This window comes from Giraffa tippelskirchi, chromosome 4, assembly GCF_054371585.1.
Source record: "Giraffa tippelskirchi isolate mGirTip1 chromosome 4, T2T-mGirTip1v1.2.pri, whole genome shotgun sequence".
NCBI classification, from domain to species: Eukaryota; Metazoa; Chordata; class Mammalia; order Artiodactyla; family Giraffidae; genus Giraffa; species Giraffa tippelskirchi.
Window position 1 is genome coordinate 42,556,088 of NC_137278.1, and position 20,104 is coordinate 42,576,191.

Below are 20,104 nucleotides of genomic sequence, written 5' to 3' on the forward strand. Positions count from 1 at the left end.
TCATTTCATGTAGGTTAGTGTTTACTTGTTCCTTTGCCCTCTGAGATAGATGCTGCTTTGTGCTTTTGGTCCTGTACTTAAAAGAGTTACATAGACATGACAATATGAAGCCCAGGACATTGCTACTTGTTTGCTTCAAAAGTAATCTCATCCATTCAACTCACACAGTCTTATGATTGAGGAATAAATGATTCCATTATTTCAGTTTATCCAGTCTAAACTTGCCACAGCTGTCAAAATAGAGACACAATGTTAGTCTGTTTCTTAGAGATCTCAGAAACTAGACATTGTAAAATTTACTTTCTCCCTACTGTTTCTGTTCTGCCTAAAAAGCAGTTCTAGACATTTACAACATATTTTAGAATCAAGTTGGTGCAAATTCTTCAACTGAGACTGTGGCCATTGTTTCAGATAAGAAAGTAAGAAAAACTGGGGAAATAATATGGTGCTACTGAGCTTGACTGGAAGCCAGGAATCCTGAATTCCAATACTTTTTCCAACACTGCTAGCTGTATGGCTTAGGCAAGTCACTTAACCATTTTGGACCTTAGTTTCCTCTTCTGTAAAATGACAGACAAGATCACCTAAGGTCCCTTGAGATTAAAGAAAATGTTTTTTTCTCAAAAACAATTTAAAAGATCGTAAACTTAATATAGGAACTATAATATTACAATTTAAAATCACATAGATTTTGGTGTATTAATAACAGATTTTTAACCACCAAAAGCTAGTCAAAGTTAAATTTTTCAGCAGGAAATTTGAGTCATCTGAAGACTTAGAATTTGAAATTTAGTATATGGTTTAAACTGTCTCTTTTAGCTCAGCAGTTTCTCAGTTAATCTTATAAAATGGTTGTCTGTGTACCTGGCACTTGATGTCTTAAAATGCAAACAATGCTTCTTCTCAACATTTTAGAAGAAGTCAAGCTGGATAAGGTGGTCAGTTTTATGCTAGTGCTATTTGGAAAAGAGCTCTGAGCTACAGGAACACAGTGTAGGAATAGAGAGCATATGTCCAAAAGAGGAAGGCGGCGAGCTCTGGTAGATAGTAGTGAGGGGTAGTGAGGAGCCCTCAGTTTGTGAGACTGGGGGCAGCACAGTCCCAAGCAGCAAAATCCAATATGTATTAGCTGAGGGGCACTACTCTGAACCTTTAGCAAAGCTAGCAGGGGCTTTTGCCAGAAGAATCCGTATTTTTACATTTTATAAAGGTTGTTCCGTGTAATCTCTATACCTGACAACCTTTGAGTAAACTCCCTTCCCTTCCTTGTCAGCCACTAGTGTAGGCCATTTTATAAGCACAGTCTCCTCCACCCTCAAAACTGTACCCATTCCTTGTCTCAGTTTCCCCCCAGATTAACCAACTATAAACAAGAAACCATCAAACCAAAGGTTTTTGTCGAGCAATAAGGGGACAGTACATGAGGAGAGAGTAGTATTAAGCTACTGTTCATGCTTCAACGTGGAGAAGGCAATGGCACCCCACTCCAGTACTCTTGCCTGGAAAATCCCATGGACAGAGGAGCCGGGTAGGCTGCAGTCCCTGGGGTCACTAAGAATCGGGCATGACCTAATGATTTCACTTTTCACTTTGATGCATTGGAGAAGGAAATGGCAATGCACTCCAGTGTTCTTGCCTGGAGAATCCCAGGGACAGCGGAGCCTGGTAGGCTGCCGTCTGTGGGGACGCACAGAGTCGGACACGATTGAAGCGACTTAGCAGCAGCAGCATGCTTCAACGAAGCAGTAAAGAATGAAAAAAAGCACAGCAAGCACCTAGATTCCAGTTCTAGCTTTGCCAGTGTCACTTGAGTGACCTTCAGAAAATAACGGAGGGACTCAGTTCCTCTGAAGAATAACTTAATTCCTAACCTGTAACAGTGGCAAGTGGTACCAGTCTTGCAGTTTTTTTATGAGAGAATGGCTAAATAAACTGATCTGTGAAATGGAACCCATTAGTGCCTAGTACATAGTTAACACCCAAATGTTTGTTTTGAACCTTTTTCCTATTGGTTCATTCCTCGCTCACTTGTTTATCTCTAGGGCGCATTTATGTTATCAAGGAGAAATGGTCATAAGATCTGAGCAACAAATGTGTTTAACAGACACTTAGTTATGTGCAGTCGGACAGGTTTTACTGACTTAACATGAATGTATACAAGCCAGTAGCTGAGACTAACAAACAAGTCTAAAAATTCCTAATTTCAAAAGTTCAGTTATTTATAAAGTATTTGGTTCATAATTAAAAGAGATTCTATTTTAAACAAGTCATATTTATTTAAATATGTACTTTTAAAGATTGTATTACCACATGCAAACATTCACCTTTAAAAAAAACAGAATGAGTCATAAGAAGTCAGATATGCCATTAATCAGCTCTTGATTATCTTAAATAAAAGAGGGAAGAAAAATACAAATAATTTAAAGCTGTGTGTAATCCGAAAGGTACTTCTCTGTGACTTCAGACGTAAACAGAAAAAAATCTTTTTTGTTTCACACTCAAGCAGCTGGTCTGGGGATCAGCAGTTGCTAAAAGTTAATTCCACACACTTATAATCTGCTAATAGATAGTTAATCAGTGGTTGATCCTCTTAAGACAAAGTAAAGCATTTGTTTTAGAATTGTGTGGTTCTTACATGAGATCATCTAAAACTTTTTTCTCCCCCATCAGGTATAATGGGTCTCTCCCAAACGGCGATAGAGGAAGGAGGAAAAGTAGATTTGCCTTGTTTAAAAGACCTAAGGCAAATGGGGTGAAGCCCAGCACTGTGCATGTTGCTTGTACTCCTCAGGCTGCAAAGGTAAAACAAACAAAAACTAAATTAATTAACTTGGAGAAATTGAAGGACTTGTATTTGTTGTTTATATTCTCTAGCAGACCCTTCACATTGTATACCAGAAGTTTCCTTTTGTTTGGATGGGAGAAGACACTTGGGAGATAGGATATCTAAAGAAATGCCATCTAAAAGGGCATAGGACTTTTTTTTTATGACACATTGGGATCCATGAGTAGAAATTAGAAGGAAATAATTCCTTTTTTGTCATTAAAAAAAAAAAGCGGGGATGGAGTGGGGACAGTGCTTCATCTGGAATTTGGAATTGTGGAACTGCCCTGAGATGTAGTGTGTTCCCACTATTACTCGAGGGACCCCACCTGAGCTGGGCAAGGAGCGTGGTACAGAATATATGTATTCAGGGCCTAGAAACATGTTTGGATGAGATCATTTTTTTAACTAAGTGGTCTTTATCAAAGATTTTATGGATGCTTTTGTTGTTATTTTTTATTTTATGACTCCCACAGCTTTGTAGCGTAGTGCCTTAAACACAGTAGACCTTCATTAATTATTAAATCTAATCAAAGCTATAAAAGCAAATATCCCATTGTGTCTATAACACAACTTCTCAGTCTCCTGGTCTACTTCATGCTTCTAACTCCCTTTTTATTCCCAACCAAAATTTCCAAAAGTTAGGCCATCATTTCAGGACACTTGGGCTTTTCCTAGAGTGATAGACAATAAGGGGGCATTTCAGATCTTACATTTCCTGTGTATTATTCTACTTCCAATTTTATAACACAGACTAAATTTGGTACTATGGTAAATGAATAAACATTACAAAGAGTTCTTTACATCTGGAAGTAACCTATATCTTTAAGCAGCCCCAGAATGTACATTAATATTACACCATATGAGGTGTATTTTTGTAGATTAAAAATAAATGAGAGTGAAATTGGCATACAGTGCCTTGTTTTAAGTCACATTTCCAGTCCCTGGACTTTTGGCTTTGTTTTATATCCAGTGTGGTGTCTAAGCAAGAGTCCTCGAGAAGTCTCCTCTTACTATTTAAGAGCCAGGGAATGTAGAAAGTGACAGTTTCTTTTAGGTGTTTCTTTCTGTTCTTTTGCAAAGAAGGGATGTGCTGATAAATAATAAGCAGGTGGTAGAGTGAAAGGTTTATTGATCTGAGGAACTTCTTTCCAGTGTTTCCCCACTGAAGTGCTCTTGGCATTTTGGGTACGCCAATTCTTCTTTATGCAGGACTGTCCCACCTGTTGCAGGATATTTAATATTAGGTTGGTACAAAAGTAATTACGGTTTCAGACCATGAGTTTTAAATCATTATAAGTAGGCTCAAATACATCTTTATATTAATCAAAATAGGAACCATTACAGTCAACACATTTTTGCCAACGAGAAATAATTTTGTTTATTCCTGTAGCATAAAAATCTGTGCTTCAGGATTCCATGAACTCTTGGAAAGCATTTTCTGCCTCCTCCTGGTTGTAGGGGTGTTTTCCCTGCAAAAAGTTGTCAAGATGCTTGAAGAAGTGGTAGTTGGTTGGCAAGAGGTCAAGTGAATATGGTGGATGAGACAAAACTTCGTAGCCCAATTCATTTAACTTTTGAAGTATTGGTTGTGCAATGTGTGGTCGGGCATTGTCATGGAGAAGAATTGGGCCCTTGCTGTTGACCATTGCTGGCTACAGGTGTTGCAGTTTTTGGTGCATCTCACTGATTTGCTGAACATACTTCTCAGATGTAATGGTTTCACCGGGATTCCGAAAGCTATAGTGGATCAGATGGGCAGCAGGCCACCAAACAGTGACCATGACATTTTTTTGGTGCAAGTTTGACTTTAAGAAGTGCTCTGGAGCTTCTTCTCAGTCCAAACACTGAGTTGATCGTTGCTGGTTTTGTATAAAATCCACTTTTTGTCACATGTCATAGTCTGGTTGAAAAATGGTTTGTTGTTGTGTAGAATAAGAGAGGATGTCACTTCAAAATTATTTTTTAGATTCGCAGTCAGCTCATTAGGCACCCACTTAGCAAGATTTTTTACCTTTCTAATTTGCTTCAAATGCCAAATGACCATATAATGGTTGATGTTGAGTTCTTTGGCAATTTCTTGTGTAGTTGTAAGAGGATCAGCTTCAATAATGCTCTCAGTTGGTCACTGTCAACTTCCGATAGCCAGCCACTGCACTCCTCATCTTCAGGGCTCTCGTCTCCTTTGCAGAACTTCATGAACCACCACTGCACTGTACGTTCATTAACAGTTCTGGGCCAGATGCATTGTTGATGTTGCAAGTTGTCTCTGCTACTTTACCACCAGTTTTGAACTCGAATTAAAAAATTGCTCAAATTTGCTTTTATCTAGCATCATTTCTATAGTCTAAAATAAACATAAAATAAACAGCAAGTAATAAGTCATTAGTAAGAAAATAAAGCGAGAAATGCACATTAAAATGATATATAATAACATAGCCACATTTATTTAAGAATTTATTCCAATATTAAAGGCAGAGTTCAACAATGCAGAACAGCCATTACTTTTGCACCAACCTAATATTCTTGGTCCCTTCCCACTGAATGCCATGTCAGCCCTCAAATCATTGTGATGGCCAACAAATGGAACCACCCAAACGCCCCTTACACAGCTGATACTACCTCTGGTTAAGAACTACTATCCTAGAGAAAATCTTTCTAAGTCTTACTTCTGTAATTTCCTATTGTGTACTTTTCTTCATATTTTTACTGTCATACTCCTCATGTTTCACTGCTGCCTCCTTTTCATCTTTACTAGGCAACAAGAATCTTAGGGATCAAAGACTGACTCTGCTTTTTCAATTTTGGAGGAGTGTGTAATGAGGTCAGGAAGAAAACTAACTGTTTAGTCTAGCAGTCATCTGGGATGAGTGCTTAAACCCTGACTTCCAATCCAATGAGAATTTAACTTGACACAGCTCTGTATTCTCAATCTGAGTAGATCTCATAGTTTAAAAAAAAACAAACAAAAAAACAGCTTATACTCTCAAAGTACACAAAACCTGTGTTTTTAAATTAATGGCCAAAGTACTAAAAAATTATTTCATTGAAAAGTGCTTAATGTTGAGATAAAGTAATTATAGATTTTTAAATCTTTTAAACCATTTTGTCATGTTTATGAATGCATCAATGTGTAGTAAAGCCTGTTAAAGTGCAGGGGAGTGACCTAAACTGTACTCTTGAGGTTCAGTTGCTCTACAGAGACAATAGGGAAGGACATATAAGCAGCCTTCATTATATCTGCAGTTTAATATCTTTTAAAATATCAGAAGCAAAAATGGTATTAGGAAGAAGGATAAAAGTTGGGTAGTTAGTACCCAGGTGTTTGTATATTCTTTGTATATTTGAAAATTTCACAATCTTAATTATCTTAAAACTATGAAGACTTGATCTATTACAGGTTAGCTACCAATCGAAACCAAGTAAAATTTCATAATACCAAAGTTCTAATTACGAAAGTTTTTTTTTCATTTAGCCTCTTTGCTGCATGTAATCATTCTTCTGTGTCTTTCTGTGTTTCTTTCACACAACCTGTTTCCACTTCCTCTGTGCAGGTTTTCCCCCTCTGATATTATCATCAACTCATATGCATAGAAAACGCCTGAAAACAAAACTGAGAAGTTCTTTTTAGCAATATTTTTACTTTGGCATATGTCAAAAGTACAGTCATAAGCATTATATCTATTTCCTTTGGTATATTTAATCATTCTATGAATTTTTCTGTATCTAGCATAGCATATGGCAAATACTTGTCATCTACAGAGTCACAGAGTGGCTAGGAAAACCAGTTAACTCTGCTTATTTGTTAACTTTAAACCTCTTTGAGTTATTAAATAAGATTCCTCTTGTCTTGCAAGATTTTGTATTTTCTCCTTATCAGAGCAGTACTAAGTACTGCTTTCATTTCCTACCTGGGATTTGATTTTTAAGTATCTTATAACTTGAAATACTTACAATGGAGACTCAGATTTTACAATTTTTTTTACACAGTGAACTTAGTTTTTACTCTGTAATTGCTTCAGTGCACAGGTAGACCTCAGATATATTTTGGGTTCGGTTCCAGACCACCACAATAAAGCAAATCACAACTGGTTTCATTTCCTACTATATATATAAAAGTTATGTTTGCACTATGCTGTGGTCTCCTAAGTGTGCAGGCTTCCCTGGTGGCTCAGATGGTAAAGAATCCACCTGGTAAAGAATCCACCTGCAGTATAGGAGACCCGGGTTCAATCCTTGGGTCGGGAAGATCCCCAGGAGAAGGGAATGGCAACCCACTCCCGTATTCTTGCCTGGAGAATCCCATGGACAGAGGAGTGGGCAGGCTACAGTCCATGGGTCACAAAGAGTCGGATACAACTGAGTGACCGAGCACACTAAGTGTGCAGTAATAGCATCATGAAAGTTACTCAGTTGTGTCCAGCTCTTGTGACCTCATGGACTGTAGCCTACTAGGCTCCTCTCTCCATGGAATTTCCCACCACTGAGCCTCCAGGAAAGCCCTTAATTTTTTAAAGTACTTTTAATGCTAAATGCTAAATCATCTGACAATGCGGAGTTGCAACAAATCTTCAACTTATAAAAAATTTAGTCTCTGTGAAGCATAATAAAATGAGGTCTGCCTGAATTCTTCTGCACTCCACTCACTCTAAGAAACCATTGTCACAGGAAAGGTTATGCAAGTTATTAATCTCTACTCTAAATTTAAGGGGGAAAATATGTCACACGTAATAAATAGATTACCATTTTTTAAAGAAAGAATAAAAACCTCTATTTTTCTTATTCTCCATTGATCAAAAAGATATTTTATTGAAAATAGTAGCAGCAATGATGTCCTTGATTATGTATTAACATATATATTTTTATATGTTTGTGTATAGGTGAAATGAATACCAGCAGTGACATAAGAGATGTTTTCATTTGTAATTATAAAATAGTTGACTTACCCTTGAAGCAGTATGGTGTTATTTTTTTTTTTAACTTTTGTTTTATGTTGGAGTACATACACTCCAATCAATGTGTTAGTGTTGGGTGTGCAACAGCGTGATTTAGTTACACACTTGCATGTATCTCTTCTTTCTCAAATTCTTTTCCAATTACGTTGTTATAGTGTAGTGAGCACAGCTCCCTCTTTTTTTTTTTTGGAAAAAAAGGTTATCTATTATCTATTATGGTTATCTATTGTGAAAAGGTTATCTATTTAGATTGATGTACCTGCTAATTTTTGCTGTTAATCTTTTTTTTCTTAGGCAATAAGCAATAAGGACCAGCATAGCATATCATACACCTTGTCTCGAGCACAGACAGTAGTGGTTGAATATACTCATGACAGCAACACTGATATGTTTCAGGTATTATAACATCTAAATTTTTTTTCCTAAAAAACAAAAAAAGGTTAAAAACCTGTTGTAACTGACTTTCGCTGTGGTCAGCTTAAAGGTTATCATACTTAATGCATTTCATTAAAATATATGTTGATTTCTAAACCCCATGTATAGAAGTCCACATAGCATGGGTAAGAGATGAGCTCTGATATCAGAATTTCTGGTAAACATTACTTAGCCACTCTCTGCATCAGTTTCCTTCAATAAAGTGAGATAATAGAACTTCCTTCAGATGACTGTTCAGTTCAGTTCAGTTCAGTCGCTCAGTCGTGTCCGACTCTTTGCCACCCCATGAATCGCAGCACGCCAGGCCTCCCTGTCCATCACCAGCTCCCGGAGTTTACCCAAACCCATGTCCATCGAGTCGATGATGCCATCCAACCATCTCATCCGCTGTCGTCCCTTTCTCCTCCTGCCCCCAATCCTTCCCAGCATTAGGGTCTTTTGCAGTGAGTCAACTCTTCGCATCAGGTGGCCAAAGTATTGGGAGTTTCAGCTTCAACATCAGTCCTTCCAATGAACACTCAGGACTGATCTCCTTTAGGAGGGACTGGTTGGATCTTCTTGCAGATGACTATTAGGAAGCTTAAATGTGTTAGTCCCTCTGAAGTACTCAGAACTGTGCCAGGTACCTGGTAAACACTTAGCTACTAATATTGGTAGCTGTAAAAATAATTATTATCTATTATTATCCAAAAAAGAAACCAAGGGATATTTTATACACATTTATGATCTTTTTTGCTATTACTTCTCACTTTCCTCTCTAAGCAACTAAAAGTACAGTTTCTGATTATTCATATCATATATGTGAAGTCAAACTTTCTTCTCAGCACATATTTGGTCAAAACTAATGGTATAGTAAGTTTTTATTTCTCTCATTCTTTGTACCAATCCAGTACTGATGGTTTTATAAATTGATGTTAGAAAAGCCAAACCTTAAAGACGTAAGCAAGATTCTTGATATTCATGACATCGTCTCTCTTAATATTGGGTTTTTGTAAAGCCTTGGGCTTTTTTGAAACAAACTTAAATAGGCTATAAAGTGCCTAATAATGTTGTTCTTACAATTATTGTCCCAATGACTTTTCAGTTTTTCTTAACTTTATGAAATAAAATGAAGATGAAAAGGCCTGGAGGGGTCTTTGCTGTTGTCAGTAACAAAATATTTCTTTAAAGTCACTTTACACTCAACCCCTCTTAATGGAATGCTGAATTTTTTAGAATAGTGGAAATATTTTTAGTTCGAAAGGTTTAAGACCATTTTCTTTAGATACTGTATTCTTAGAAATAAAAGGAACATCCAAATGTTACTTTTTTTAATCAATCAATTTTCCCCTAAAACTACCCAGACTAAATAAGGACTTTGTACTTAGTGGCAGGGTAAAAACACTAGAGTTTTACCTGAAAGTGTGTTAATAAAAGAAATTCTTAAAGCTCAACTATGCAAAGAACAACTTAAGAGTCATCATCTTTGTAAAGGGTCAGTAGTTTTTCTCAATAAAATTTTCTTTATTTTTTATAATATTGCTTGTTCAGTCTTATTTATTTTTGGCTGTGCTGGGTCCTCATTGCTGGGAGCAAGCTTTCTCTAGTTGCAGTGAGTGTGGGCAACTCTGTTGCAGTGAGTGGGCTTGTCATTGTGGTGGCTTCTCTTGTTACAGAGCACAGGCTCTAGGCTCATGGGCTTCAGTAGTTACAGTGCTTGGACTTAGTTGTTCCATGACACGTGGGATCCTCCCAGACCAAGGATCAGACCTGGGTCCCCTACATTGGTAGGCGGGTTCTTAACCACTGAACCACCAGGGAAGTCCTATGATACTACTTTATAACAAATACATTAATGAACCGATTTCTAAATGTTTAATACCTGGTGATAATTGTCACTTTCACCATCTCTTCCACCGATTTCATTTTTTCAACTTTCATCTTTCAAAATGAAATTAATTAATTTACTAGCTAGTACATTTGAAGATGTTTTTACTTCACTGACACCTCATCCAGCAGAACTCTGTTCAAGGAAACTTGTCTCTCTGAAATACGGCCAAGAACTAGGAAGAAAACAGAAAAGACATTTAGGCATATAAAATAAATGCCACCGAGTCCATGTACTGAAATTCCTTTTCTCTATTCCCTAGAGAATCTCTTAGGCCATCACCAAGAACCTTTTGAAATACTGTTCTTTGAAGTTTGGTTATTTGATTTCTCAACCCATAGCAGAATTAAGAGTATTTCTGGTTTGAGGAGGAGTATGCTGCTAGAGACAAGTATACCTATCAGCATACTCATCAGCAAGAAATGAGAGTTTACAGCCTGACAGAAAAGACAGGAGAAAATCTGTGAAGTAGACATAAGACCTCAAAGCACAGCTTTGTAAGGTTTTAACATAGGGATCAGTGTTCTATACCTTTATAGCACCCAAAGACATCACTGCACTTCAGCTTAATATAAACAGTATTCATAGTGTAATGTCCTGGAGTCATCATAGAAGATTTACTTTTATGTTCATTATGTTCTGTTAAGGAAACTAGAGTAATATGTGGTAGACATATTTCTATCCCAAGGGGTTAAAATTAAAATCTGCAGCCACTTAGAAATCTCAGCTATCCTAAACTCTTCATTCCCTGAGGGTTTCCTATATTCTGGGTTGTAAGTTCCTACTTAATTCTATGCTCTAAGTGATTACTACATCAGAGGAAATCTGACAGATTGGTTTTCAAGGGTATAGATACCCCCAGAGTTAAGTGTGATAAGTTTGAGTTTTAGAAATTTCAGAGGCTTGATGATTTCACCTCATTGTTTGTGCCTTTGAGTGAATTTTCTGCTGTGTTCCTTTCAATAGGTTTATAGATATTTCTTTTTCCCTTAGATTGGCCGGTCGACTGAAAGTCCCATTGATTTTGTAGTAACTGACACAGTTCCTGGAAGTCAAAATAATTCCGATACACAGTCAGTGCAGAGCACCATATCAAGATTTGCCTGTAGAATCATATGTGAACGGAATCCCCCCTTTACAGCACGGATTTATGCTGCAGGATTTGACTCATCCAAAAACATCTTTCTTGGGGTAAAAAGCTTTTTTCCTAAATGTTGCCTTTCATAACCACTTCTGTTTCCCAGTTTACAAATAAACAGAAGCTATTTTTCCTACTAGGAGAAGGCTGCCAAATGGAAGACATCAGATGGACAGATGGATGGCCTGACCACTAATGGTGTTCTTGTTATGCATCCACGCAATGGGTTCACGGAAGACTCCAAACCTGGAATATGGAGAGAAATATCAGTGTGTGGAAATGTGTTCAGCCTGCGTGAAACCAGGTCAGCTCAGCAGAGAGGAAAAATGGTGAGTACTAAGATGTAAACTTCTTAACTAATTACAGTAGACTTCATAGGGTGAGTTGGACTGAATGCATTACATATTCCCCAAAACTATTAAATCTTTTGCTGATACAAAGTACAAAATGTGGCTATCAAGCTCTGACTTCCAAACACTATACCAGGAGGATAATATCCTAGTTTTTCAATGAGGACACTCTAAAAATGTATTCTTCTTTTATATTTTGTTAATATATTTTAAAACCTAAGCTTTCCCAATTTAAACAACACTCTGTGTATTTTCTACTTGTATCTGTATATTTTTGACCAAGATAGTTACCAAATTGGAAATATTAACCTTACTGATTACTCAGATGATTTAATCATAAATTGTCTTTACTGTAACTCTGAAAAGATGTGTTACTGTTCAATATTTTATCCTTGATTTTGAAACCTATATTTTTCATGACTGCCATTCAAGTTTCTTCAATAAACAACCAGAGGAAATCTCGATTCTTGAGTAAGGAGCTTGTAAGACCAAAACTCTGAAGTAAAAATCCAAAACTCCGTGGTGAATGTGTGTTTTTTGATTCTTGTTTCCTCTAGGTGGAAATTGAAACCAATCAGTTACAAGATGGCTCATTAATTGATCTCTGTGGTGCAACATTGCTGTGGCGTACTGCAGAAGGCCTTTCTCACACTCCTACCGTGAAGCATTTAGAAGCTTTAAGACAGGAAATCAATGCAGCGCGACCTCAGTGCCCTGTAGGGTTCAACACACTAGCATTTCCCAGCATGAAGAGAAAAGATGTCGTTGATGAAAAACAACCATGGGTGTATCTAAACTGCGGCCATGTGCATGGCTATCATAACTGGGGAAACAAAGAAGAACGTGATGGAAAAGATCGCGAATGTCCTATGTGTAGGTCTGTTGGTCCCTATGTCCCTCTGTGGCTTGGATGTGAAGCTGGATTTTATGTGGACGCCGGCCCTCCAACCCATGCGTTTAGCCCATGTGGGCATGTGTGTTCAGAAAAGACAACTGCCTATTGGTCCCAGATCCCGCTTCCTCACGGTACTCACACTTTTCATGCTGCCTGTCCCTTCTGTGCACATCAGTTGGCTGGTGAACAAGGCTACATCAGACTTATTTTCCAAGGACCTCTAGACTAACAGACGGTTGTCCTCCAAGACTACATTAAACATTTATAAGCTAAGTGATCTGGGTTTTCCAACCTGTTGTCCATGTCAGTTTTTCTGCTCTGGTCGTTTGCATTAAGATGAAGAATTTTTTTAAACATTTGTAATAAATAGTAGCAATTTCTGAGCAAAAATCTGGGAAACTCAAGCAAAGGAATTTTCGAAAGTACCAGACTTCTGATTTCTGAGTTTTGGAAATATATTTTGAGGAGAAAAAGACATAGTCTAATTTGATGCCTTCCTTTTAGTGTTTTTGAATCACCCATCCTCAGTGTTGAAAAATTGTTTTGTATAACTGAGGGTACTGTTGGTTCAAACTATGTTAGTTTACAGTTTGTTGCAAAATTGTAAAATACAGCAACATGTATATTACCTTTTTTTCTATTTATCTTTATTATAGAAAATATCTTAGAATGTTCCTGATAGAGTAGCATGGTGACTATGATCTCACACTTCTGGTGGGAATGGTAGTTTAGCAAGCGTAGCTCAAGGATTTGCAGAGTTAGAAGGACAGGAGAGACTCTCTCCCCACCCCATCAAAATATGAAATTTGGTAAATTAGAATACTTCGTAAAAACAAATTCATGTTAATTACCATTATATTTAAGAGATGTTTGTTTTTAACCACATTGAAGATAATTGGGAAAGAATTTTTTCCTTAATGTTTCTTCCGAGTATAGTACTATAACAAAAACTTAATGCTAAGAAACATTTTATATGCTCCTTTGAAAATGCAATTTAATCTATATTATCTTATTTTTCTCCCACAATAACTAATCTGTTTTTAGTATCAGCAACATTTGGCAAGTTTATTTTTTAGATATAAACTGTGGTTCATCTGTTCACTGTTTCTAGAAAAAAAATCATTCCCATGAGAAAAAGCATAAATTAACAAGAAAGTAGAGTGACTTGATTTGCTTTTAGAAAAAGAATGCTGGATTAACTCTCCTGTATTTGGACTTATTCAGGTGTTAAGAAACGTAGAAAGATTTGAAGGGTTGAATGACAACAGTGCTCTTTTGTTTTTTTGTTTTTTTTTTAATCTTAACAGACCAGCCTTAACTGTGGGCTTGAATCCTAAAAGGACATTTTTGCCACAGTGTGACTCAAGGAAGTATTTGGTTGGCAGGTGAGCACCAGTGACAGCCAAATGGAGGGACATACTTGCATGGTCAGTTTATTCTCTAATTCCAGTAAGTTTTTTGCTTTCAGAAGGAAGAAAACATTTTCTCTCCCTTCCCCCCACCCACCTGTTTTTTTTGTTTTTTGTTTTTTTTTCTTTTTTTTAATACCCACAAGGAAAGTATAGACAGCTGCACTACATCAAACCCTTTGTGACACTTGTAGAAATCAGTACACTTTTAGGTTAGACAGAATCATTTTTTTAATCTTTTGATTTGTTTTCCTTTAGTTCAAAAAGTTGTATTATACTTAATTGACTCTAGCAAGATTTTGTATGTGGTAGCATAGCTTTAATTTATCCTATTACGATACTGTTCTGAATTTTCTTTTGGTTTTTAAAAAACAAAACCTGTTGCTTAGAAGCCATGAACTATTTTAGTTTACTTCAACTTGTCAAAATTTCCTTGTTTTAAAAAAGTAATCATTTGGGTTCACTCAGGAAATGCATGTCAGGAAACTTGTATTATAAGTTGACTAGTTGTGATGTACCAGTAACTGCTGTTACTCCTTTTTCAAAGAAATACAGTTGATTTTGAAGTTTTCTAGATTGTCACATGCTTTGTGACTAATGCAAGGAAATCAAGTCCTGTGTTGTATTTGTTCTAGTCATTTCTATTCAGGCTATATATTGTAGCTAATTTTTATTTGCAATTAATTTATTCAAACTAAGTAAATACTTTTCAAAATAGATACTTGAATTTGTCTCTGTGAGTTCATTTTTGCATAACTTAGACTGGGAAACCAGAAGTGAAGACTGGTGGACAAAACCAATCCACACTCCAAAAATATTCGCTTGAAATAGATGAGGAGTTTGCATGTAATGTAACTCTTTATTCTGGTTCTCTTAGGAAAGTATCTCTTCCCTGTTACTAAAGGAACTTCAGTAGTGGTTGAGTAATTGCGGTCTTTTTCTAAGTTAAACCTGCTAGAGAGATAGCTCTTAGTAAGTTGCATTACTAGACTATTTTAAGCAGTGCCTCAGTAGTCATACGGAGAAGGCAATGGCACCCCACTCCAGTACTGTGGCCTGGAAAATCCCATGGACGGAGGAGCCGGGTAGGCTGCAGTCCATGGGGTTGAGAAGAGTTGGACACGACTGAGTGACTTCACTTTCACTTTTCACTTTCATGCATTGGAGAAGGAAATGGCAACCCAGTCCAGTGTTCTTGCCTGGAGAATCCCAGGGATGGGGGAGCCTGGTGGGCTACCGTCTATGGGGTCACACAGAGTTGGACACAACTGAAGCGACTTAGCAGCAGCAGCAGCAGTAGCAGTAGTCATAAAAGGTTCATGTTCTTCTTGAAGTGTCTGAACTTCTCCTATCAATTGAGAAAAATCTGGTTCATTTTCTATTAAAGTTATGAAAACTTAAGATAATTTAAGTCATTAGTCATATGTTTTTCTGTTCAAGCATCTTAATTATTCAGGCAGTTTATTAGACATTTTGCCAGTGACTAATGGAATACTTTTATTTACTCAGTTGTATTAAGGGAATGTCAGTATTCTGACCAAAAAGAAAAAAATTGTGTTTAGGTCTCCTAAATGCATTCTCAAGAAAGTCTGAATGGCTCAATTCTTTTATCAGAGTGATCTTAATATCTAAATCTGTGTCTGATTAAGATTAAGATTAAATCTTAACTTGTGTCTGACTCTTTGCGATGCCATGGACTATAGCCCGCCAGGCACCCTCTGTTCATGGGATTTCTGGGCAAGATTACTAGAGTGGGTTGCCATTTCTTCCTCCAGGTTATCTTCCTGACCGAGGGCTCGAACCCACGTCTCTGAGTCTCCTGCACTGTAGGAGTTTACTGCTGAGCCAGCAGGGAATGTGTTAGTCAGTCAGTCGTGTCGACTCGGCAACCCCATGGACTGTAGCCCACCAGGCTCCTCTGTCCGTGATTCTCCAGGCAAGAATACTGGAGTGGGTTGCCATTCCCTTCTGCAGGGGATCATCCCAACCCAGGGATTGAATCTGAGTCTCCTACATTGCAGGCAGATAGATTCTTTACCTTTTGGGCCACCAGGGAAGCCCTCCTTAATCCATACAGGGAATTAAATTTCCCCTTTATCTAAAATGTTGGGGTCATAAAGCAAGACAGGGTAAATATCTAGAAAAAGGAGTTCTTTACCAGGTTATCTTCTTCAAGCTGTGATTGCTTACTTTCATCATATAAAAATCTTCTAGTACATGTGAGACAGGATAGGAATAAATACTCATGTAAACATAGAATCACATCTAACATGAGTACTCCCACTCCACTCTTCTTCAGAAGAGTGCCCCAGAAACCATGTGTGATGCATGACCTTCTGACACATAGACTGAGGGCACCTGTGTGAGTCCATCCATAATTAAACTTTATAAAATAAATGTAACATGTTGGCCCCTCATCCCAAATGATCATCTTAAGTTAACTGAAGGATCTGTGATCCATTCTTTGGTTTTTATGTTCTAAGCATTAACCCTGTAGCAAATCGGATCCCTAAATCACTACATAACCCAACTGTATTATTCTATCTCCCACTCCCACTTTGAGAATTACTCCTGTACAAGCATACCCTACGGCCATGCCCTCAGGATTTTACTCACATATTCTTACAACAGATATTTGAATATCCACTGTGCACCAGGCCCTATTCTAAACACTGGGAAAGACAAAAACCAAACCCAGCCTTCATGGGGTCTGTGTTTCAGTGAGAAAGATGGAAATGAACAAGATAATGTAAAAATACAGTATGATAGATAGCAATACCGAAGGGACAGATAATGTGGAAAAGGGAGATACAGATGTCATGTGTGATTTGTGTGAGTGTGTGGAGTGTTTACAGTATTAAGTAGGAGGGCAAGAACTCCACTGAAAAGTTGAGTTAAGATCTGAAGGAGGTGGCTACTTAGGAGAAGAGCATTTAGGCAGAAGGAACACCGATTGCAAGGGTCCTGACGCAAGAGCATGCTTGAAGTTATTCTGTAACAGGCCAGAGGCCAGTGTGACCATGTGGGTAAGAACGAGGAGAAGAGAAACAGGTTAGATCCAGGAGGTAAAGCAATGGAGGAGGATTGGGGCCTGGGGATGAACTAGATCTCGGAGTGCCTCCTGAGACTTCTGGGTTTTATTCTGAATGAGACGGGGGCCCATGGGAGGATTTTGAGCAGGGGAATGACATGCTCACACTTAGATTTTAATAGGATTCAATAGACTGAAATGGAGCAGGGAGACCAGTTAGGAGACTGTTGCAGTAATCCTGGGGGGAAATGATGGTGACTTAGGTCAAAGTGGACGCAATGGAGCTGGTTTGAAAAGTAACCAGAATCTGGGTATGTTTTGAAGGCAGAGCTGACAATATTTGCCGGCAGGTCAGATAAGGGGTATGAAAGAAGAAATAGGAGTCAAGGACAACTTGGTTTAATTAGCCTAAGTAACTACTAGAAGGATTAAATTGTCAGTGAAGTAGAGAACAGTTGATGTGGAAGGGTGTACTGGTTGTGGAACTTAGTCTGGGACATTCAGTGGAGGCTTCACTTAAACAAGATATTTACCGAAACCATCTCTGCTTTTTTCTTTTAAACTACTGTCAGAGTTCCTAATTATCGTGATCAGTGACCCCCATGTATCCCATGCTAGCTTAGAGACAAAAAAGTATTCCTCCTGGTTAAGGGCCAGCTTCCTTTCATTAAAACAGAGTGGGGGTACCTCTGTCCTTGCTTTGGCTGCCCTCTGAGGAAATGCAGTTCTATTTTCAACCACAGTAGCTTCCTTTAGCCAGCATGTTCTGATACAGTTTTTCTCCCTTATTCATATATACCTTTGTCCTTAGCTCTAGCCTTTTTTTTTTTTTAAAGGTTCTCAGTTTTATTGAAGCTTAATGTTTTGCTGCTTCAAATCCTTCCGGGCACTGGCAGAGCACAGTGGTGTTTATTTTTTAATTTGAATATTTAAATGTTAACAGAAAACAAAGTATTCTTGAACCTATTTTATAAGTCCAGATTTTAATATCCAGCTTCCCTTAAGGAAATATGTCTGTATTTGATAATATTGTCAGAAAGTGCAGTAAAGAAGATAAAAAGAGTTTTTTTAATAATCATTGTAAAATATTATGTCCAAACATCCTGTTAGATGCTATGTTGGAAACACTGGTTTGTTTAGAGTGATGTTAGATTGTTAGCCCAGCTATGTATGTTAAACTACAGCATGAAACCTCCTCACAGCTAACATTTGCGCATTTGCTGTGTGCCTAGCACTGTTCTAAAATGCATCATTCTAAGTATCTTATTGATGCTGTTTAAAACTCAAAACAACCTTAGGAGACAGGAACTATCGTCTTTGTCTTTTTTTAATTTTATTGGAGTATAGTTGATTTACAATGTATTTCTGTTGTACAACAAGATGAATCAGTTATATATATATATGCATATCCACTCATATATATATCCACTCTTTTTTTAGCTTCTTTTCCCATATAAGTCATTACAGAGTATTGCGTAGAGCTCCCTGTTCTATACAGTAGGGACTTATTAGTTAGCTGTTTTATATATAATACTGTGTATATGTCCATCCCAGTCTCCCAATTTATCTCTCTCCCCCCTTACCCCTGTAACCATAAGTTCGTTCTCCACATCTGTGTAGAAATGAGTAGAAACCAGGCACAACAGTGTCTTGTAATTTGCCCAAGAGCCACATGTCTCGTAACTAGAGGAGTCAAAATTTGGAACTAGGAAGTCTTACTCCACACCTATGTACACAGCCACCACATTTTGCTGTCCGCTTCCCCCTTTTAATCAACTTTAAGCAATTTTTCGAAAATGACTTAAGATGGCTTATAAAAATTAACTAAGGATATTAAACGTCAATAGCAAAAATTTTTAGAAGAACAAAAGCGAAAGAATTTGGTATTAGCAACAGAATAAGAGAACCAGCAGTGTCATGAGTACATGAATAGTTTTAATGAAGGCCTGTAAACTTGCTAAAGGTGAGTCACAAATTGATTTAGTGCAAAGGTGTTCAGTAGGTTATTCTATAAGGGATATTATGATCCATACAGTTGCCTGGAAGGTAACAACATATCCTCTGCTGCAAAAACGTCATCATTTCTGATTCTGCAACCAGAGAAATTCACGTTCAGGAGGTAGTGCCATTCCTTCATATAAGTAGATTCATGCAGTGTTTGTCTTTCTGTGACTTGCATACTTCATTTAGCATAATGACCTGAAGGTGCATCCATGCTGTAGCATATTCCAGGATTTCCTTCTTTTTTTAAGGCTGAATAGTATTCCAGTGTGTATGCATGTATGTGTGTGTGTGTTTGTGTATCCATTTATCTGTTGGATATGTAGGTGTTCCACTTACTTGTGAATAGTGCTGCAGTGAACAATGGAGTGCCAATATCTCTTCAAGATTCTGATTTCAGTTCCTTTTGATAACTACTCAGAAATGGGATTACTGGATCATACGATAGTTTTGCTTTCCATAATGGTTGCACCATTGAACATTCCACCTAGAGTGGGCAAGGGTTCTAGTTTCTCCACCTCCTTGTTAATACATTGTCATCTTTCATTTTTTGATAATAGCAACCTGACAGGTGTGAAGTGATATATCATTGTGGTTTTGATTCACATTTCCCTGATGATTAGTGAGAGTGAACCTTTTTTTTCCTATACTTGCTGGCCATCTGTATGTCGTCTTTAGAGAAATATCTATTAAAGTGCTTAGCCCATTTTTTGATCAGGCTATTAGTTTATTTTACTACTGAGTTATAAGAGTTTCTTATCTACATGGTTTGCAAATATTTTCTCTTATACCATAGGTTGCTTTTCCATTCTGTTGTTTCCTTTGATGTGTAGAAGCTTCTTAGTTTGGTGTGTCCCACTTGTGTATTTTTGTTTTTGTTGCCTGTGATTTTAGTGTCATATCTGCTGCTTCTCCACTTTAACGATGGAACACATTGAAAGAATTCTTTCCCAGGTTGATAAAGAACTGTCATGATGCCTGGCATATGTAGATGGTCAAAAACTATTTCTTACATAATTACAGAAAACTGGTAGAACTCTAAACTGTTAAACTGTCCAAACAGTCTGAGTAGGAGCATTTACAGAAACAGTCAAAAGAATGAATGTTACAGAAGCTGTTTATTTAATCAGAAAATGTGTTTTCTTTGGCTGAAAAGACAAAAATGGAAAAGGTGGATATACTGGAAAAAGTGACAGTTA

At 37.4% G+C, this 20,104-nt stretch overlaps 1 protein-coding gene across 3 annotated transcripts in view; it reads left to right on the forward strand.

Moving 5' to 3' along the window:
* PELI1 (pellino E3 ubiquitin protein ligase 1) overlaps positions 1 to 14,592 on the forward strand; it is a 55,465-nt gene extending 40,873 nt beyond the window's left edge. For all 3 annotated transcript variants that reach the window (XM_081588338.1, XM_081588339.1, XM_081588340.1), the window contains exons 3-7: positions 2,671 to 2,800; positions 8,074 to 8,175; positions 11,075 to 11,272; positions 11,360 to 11,548; positions 12,127 to 14,592. In XM_081588338.1, the coding sequence (XP_081444464.1) occupies positions 2,671 to 2,800; positions 8,074 to 8,175; positions 11,075 to 11,272; positions 11,360 to 11,548; positions 12,127 to 12,693 (1,186 nt within the window). In that variant the 3' untranslated portion in view covers positions 12,694 to 14,592. The remainder of the gene's footprint in view (positions 1 to 2,670; positions 2,801 to 8,073; positions 8,176 to 11,074; positions 11,273 to 11,359; positions 11,549 to 12,126) is intronic.
* Positions 14,593 to 20,104: the final 5,512 nt, after the last annotated feature.